We start from the raw sequence: 5,871 nt of genomic DNA, 5'->3' as shown, positions 1-5,871 counted from the left end.
CACCAAACTGAAAGTACTTTCCAGCCTGGGGAATATCGGGGAGGATTTCTTGTTTATTAACAGTGAATACACATAAAAGGTAAATCATTTAGTCAAATTTTAAACATGCATTAATCCGTATATGTAATATTTTGATCATTGCATACTTACTTAAACAACAGATATAAGATTTTCTTCCATATCGAGCTAATTTAGAATTCCTGTGGTCATTAATTAGGAGGGTCCTACTGTATATATCATTGTAATAATCAGTGGCGGATTTAGAGAGGCGGGTCCCCCTTAAATGTGAAAAAATATTGTAGTAGAACAAAAGCAAAAGTATATAAGATTTTACAAGATACGTACAAACAAGTGCACAAAGGTAAACGAAGCTATTATTTGTAACATTTATTTATTCATTCGGCTGCGTCTAAAGCATTGCTTCAATGTATAATGTATGTACTCGTAAAAGCAACTTTAAAATCCCTAAAAACCCTCGAACCCCCAGACTATTGCTCTCTTTAAAAATAAATCCTGCACCCAACACTGATTAGCTAAGAAGGGGTGTGTAATTATTTACGATCCTAGTTTGTGTATTAAAGGGGCGTAGCCAAGATTCCATGCGAACATTTTCATTTATATAACTTCCAGGGGTCTTGCTTATGTAACAAGATAGGAGTGAAATGCTGGGGATATTAGGTGAAAAATAAAGATATTCATCAGCATCTTCTCATGAATAAAGATTTTTTTTAATTATTCAATTAAATTTTAACTATTTACAGTTCACACCTCTGATAATACAGATGATGGCCACGCCCTCCAGCTGGGCACAACATGGCATCACCTGTGACTTTTGTGACAACCCCAACCAAAAATTTTGCAACATCTGTCAAGTCAGTCTGTGTTTGGATTGCGTCAGCAAACATGTGGAGAAGTTCAAATCCCTAGCGCATGACATCGTTCCTTTTACAAAGAGAAAAATAAAGCTTGTTTTTCCTGATTGCGAAATCCACCCCAATGAAAGATGTGAGGCCCACTGCAAAAAATGTGATGTTCCAGTTTGCCTGAAATGCATCCTCGGTCCCCATAATGGACACAGATATGAAGACATGTCCGAGATTTTCAATACGAAGAAAAAAAACATTGAAAAAGAAACCCAGGAAATTGAATCCAATATTATCCCTCAGTACGAAAAGAAAAATGAAGAAACAGAAAACGAGCTATCCATTACAATAACCAAGTTTGATGAAATGGCCAAAGAGAAAGAAAAACACAGAAAATTCTGGCACCAAGAAGTAGACACTATTTTCAATAAGCTCGGTTCTTTGCTCAATGCCATGAAAGAGAATCATCTGGCTGTTCTAAAATCCCACCAATCCAAAGTAAAAAATCGAATTCCAGACATGACCCAAAGAGTTCAACAAAACAAAGAAATTATAAAGTCAAAAAACGTGTCTGCCGTCACCAACTACGAATCCAAACTCGGAGAATACAGGAACATGCCTGCTGACATTGATGTAAAAATGCCGTCACTGAAAACCAACACAGTCCAAGGGAGTGAACTCAGCCTGGAATTAGAAGAGTACAAGGCTACACTTCAACAGATATCATTATCCGGTCTGGCAGATGATGTCTATAAATCACCAATAAGAAAGCTATTGGACAAAGTCAGCGTGATTGCCACCATTCCTACCGAAGTTAATCCTCTATTCCATGTTGCCTGTGTGGGAGTGGATGAAGCCTGGGTTAGTGGTGAAGATAAAACCATAAGACGTGTTGACATACACGGGTCTGTACGGGACACTGCCACCACCACATGTATCTGGCCTAATGGCATCACAGTGACCAGACAGGGAGAACTGGTATACAGTGATCGTCGCAATAGAACTGTGAATATTGTCAGACACGGGAGAACAGAGACATTGATAACCGCACCACGGGACTGGAAACCAGACAGACTATGCTGTACTAAGTCAGGGGAAATCCTGGTCAGTATGGGTACTACTGATGATAGCCAAAATAAAATTGTCCGTTATCAGGGACACACAGTGAAGCAGGAAATAGATAGAGGTGAAAATGGAGAACCAATCTATAAAGGAGGGAAATACCCACTGTATGTGGTGAAGAACAACACTAAAGACATCTGTGCCTCTGATTGTAATGCTGACACAGTGGTTGTGGTGGGCAAGTCAGGAAGAGTCCGATTCCGATACGACGGTACACCAGCCAGGAGGAAGAATTCATTTTATCCTAAACATATAGTGACAGACTCCATGAGTCAGATCATTGTGGCAGATATCAACAATGACTGTCTACACATCCTGGATCAGAACGGACATTTCCTGAGATGCGTGGACAATTGTGGACTAGATGATGCTAATGGACTAAGTGTGGACAGTGAGGGGAGGTTGTGGGTAGGGTTACGTGAATCAGGAGAATTGAAAGTGATTCAGTACATGGAATAAACACAAATATTAACAGACATCAGATAATGACAGAGTTCAAACAGTGCATGCGTAGGAAAATGCGTATACAAAGACTGTCCAAATATGATTCTTTGTCAGTGATTTAATAGGGTTTCTTCTGGTACGATTTACTGTATCGGTAGATGGCCAATATCTAAGCTCACAAATTGCATGAAACGATTGAATAAATCGAAATTGGGAAGGGGGGTCAATGCACGGTTCTTGTATACCAGAGAGAGAGAGAGAGAGAGAGAGAGAGAGAGAGAGAGAGAGAGAGAGAAAGAGAGAGAGAGAGAGAGAGAGAGAGAGAGAGAGAGAGAGAGAGAGAGAGAGAGAGAATGAAATGTCAATTAATGCGTCAAGCTTCAGATTATCCTCATCCCCCCCCCTGATTTGTAAAACAAATTGAAAAAAAATCCCCAACGAATATATGAAAACACACGATAGTTAATACCAATTTCAATTAAATTTGATGCAAAAAATAGAGTAAAACAGTCGTTATTTTTTACAAATGTCTCGCCGTCCCCATCCCATTGTTAAGAGAGGATTCCATCCATCACCCCCTTTAGGTGCTTCTGCCCCCATGCCCCACCCCTCATTTTCAAAGTATGAAGACAGTATCCAATTGTTACAAGTAATCTCCTCATTATTTTTCCTGTGGGTTGACATAAAATGGCGCGTCTATCAAAGTAAGAATGACCCCAGCATACGTAAATTATAGATGCAATTATCTAAACTTAATTACCTTTTAAAATGTAACTGTAAAGCGATGTAATAATTTGTATTTTTATTATCTAACCTCAATTACGTTACAGAAATGTAACTGTAAAACGGCAATAGTTTGTTTCACATAGATGTACCATGATGGAGACTGATTAATCTACAAATATTTGTACAATACGCAAAGTCTCTAGGCGAAAAGTATGAGGGACGAACCATCCAAGGCCAAAAGATATGGGGGCGAAACGCCCCGCACACAAATCAAGAACTAAATCTCCATCAAAAAATGTCAAATTTGCACAGCAGGTGCCCGTTTCATTCATCAATAGTATACCCCATGCACATAGCCATCGGAGCAAGATAACTGACGTAACTGGTGATTTACTTCCCCTTGGGGCTATCGTGATTTCTGCCTGTTTCATCAGTGAAATATGAGGCGCGTGTGGTACTTTTTAAATTGAAATAACTTTGTATGAAATCAAGATATTTCCGCAAAAATGGTTTCATTAGAAAGAAGGATGATGAAATTTGCTATTTCAATCACTTATTAATCCTAAATTTATTTATGACATTTTTTAAATTGCTAATTATTTCAAATTTCATATGAGTGAGATCTTTGGTTTTGTGAAAATATTCAATTTTCGGTACTATAATGGAATCTGCATCTGGTCAATTTGGTATCCTAGAAGAGCCCATTAATTACACTTAACAGACTAAACCAAGTTGATACTCTCGGCTGATTAGTGTTTCAGATAATGACCCCCTAATCTGTCAGGGGTTGTGCGTATTTAGCCTTTCTTCAAAGCAGGGGTAACACATTAGGAAGACTAAATACTGGTTAAAACAAATAAATAAGACTAAAGTCTGACTGGATGATATGACGTTTTTAAACGTGTACACCAATCATACAGAAATCATCCATGTAACTGTTCATTACAAATAATCTAAGCTAAAACATTTCCTAAATTTTGGTTCTAAAGAAGATGTATGTCAAATATAAAGGGCGCTAGGTATAGTGACGTTGAATTGCAAGTGTTCAAAATGCTCAAAACGGTAAGAATATCTAGTGACAAACTTAATATCGAAGACAGAACACAAATTTTTGGTCAACGCTTTAGAAGCCGGCAATAGAATTATGGCCTACGCTGTCAGAACCTTGATATCCTGCTACCGATGGGACTGTCATAAATCGTGCCAGAAATATTACTTCGCGTGTTGGGTCCTTAAAACGATTAATTTAATCTGTGTTAATTAAAACGATTAATTTAATCTGTGTTAAGGAGACATTTTGATGTTCATATGAGTGACCTTGACGGGCATTTACCATGAATTATCTGAATTTCTCTTTAGGACATAAAAATAAAATAAAATTTCTAAACTCTACGCAGAAATACGAAATTTCTTAATTGGGTTAATTTAGAATAAGGACATTGAATCAAGAAGTCATAGAGTTATGTATGATAATTATGAATGTCAAGGAAAGTCCATCAAACAGCTGCGCAAGGCTGGAGGAGGGGGGTTGGGTTATTGTGCAATTTGCGTGTTGTAAAATCGATGTGAAATTTTGATACGTCTTTTGGATGTGTTAAGTGTTAAAACCGCCGGTGTATGCTATATAGATGGGTGTTCATACAAATATTTACGACTTTCTAGCTGTATAAGGCAAAAAATACGTTGTTGATACGTTTTTAGATGTAATTGAAATTTCACATTGTGTATTGCGTCATGTTTCTTGAATGACCTATTAAAACACCGTTTTGTTTTTCAAACCTCTTGTTTTGATATCCTGTGCTGATTTTAAGCCGATGAAAAGGAAAAGGACTGAGAAAAACGGGAAATTGTGAAATTCACGACTTCCTTCAAGGTATCACACCGGTAATTATTTTCACTATATATTACTATAGAGGGAAAAAAATCATTAAAAATCAGTTTACAAAATTGATGCCGAATAACGCAGTCAGACACGTTCTATGTTACCTATCTCGTCTGCCGACACCAGAAAAACAACACCCTACGCGGCATTTTCGAAAATAAATTACCCGCAAACAAGACTACCCTCAAATCCACGTGTTTTTCACATGTGTGTAAACAGCCGAAGTGCACCTCAGGAAGTAGCCTCAGCTACCAACAGCAAATAGTTCCTTTATATACATTTGGTTATTTCTACAAATTACACAAAATTTCCTAATCAGGGGTACAAATTTTTTTTAGAAAAAAGAAGAGGAAATGAGAAAAATCGCGCAAGCAAAAAATTATTTTTTTAAATATATGGAACTACAATTGACGAAGTTCATTTTGATTGGACAATTACCGGTGTGATACCTTCAGTGCAGCAAAGGTACGAAAATGCTGGTCTTGGTAAAGTTTATTGTTGACAAGAAACAGGAGAGAAATTTTAAGGGTAAAATTTTAAGGGTATCAATTCAAGCTGATCGAAAACGGGCGCAAGATTTATGTGGCCAAGTTTATTCCGGTAAGCTTGTTAAACGAATTACAGAAATGCCCCATTTGTTATTGCATATTACAGGCACCTGGGAATTTCATGAAAGACTTCATTAAAATATCTACCCATTCATATATTGATAATGTCAAAATTGCAGGTGGCAAGATATTTCTCTCCTATAACAGCACTGTACACCTGCAGGCTGTGTTAAAGTAGCTCCATAGATCTAGTTATAACGGCAAGACCTAGATAGAATCATTTTAG

General features: G+C 37.4%; 1 protein-coding gene across 1 annotated transcript; it reads left to right on the top strand.

Moving 5' to 3' along the window:
* Nucleotides 1-4,547, top strand: LOC130052477 (E3 ubiquitin-protein ligase TRIM71-like). Its single transcript, XM_056157569.1, has 2 exons — nt 1-79; nt 762-4,547. The coding sequence occupies exon 2, from the start codon at nt 783-785 to the stop codon at nt 2,442-2,444; it is 1,662 nt and encodes a 553-aa protein (XP_056013544.1). The 5' UTR covers nt 1-79; nt 762-782; the 3' UTR covers nt 2,445-4,547.
* Nucleotides 4,548-5,871: the final 1,324 nt, after the last annotated feature.

This window comes from Ostrea edulis, chromosome 3 (assembly GCF_947568905.1).
Source record: "Ostrea edulis chromosome 3, xbOstEdul1.1, whole genome shotgun sequence".
NCBI lineage: Eukaryota > Metazoa > Mollusca > Bivalvia > Ostreida > Ostreidae > Ostrea > Ostrea edulis.
Note: the sequence above shows the minus strand (reverse complement) of the source record. Positions and strands in the feature narration are given on the sequence as shown.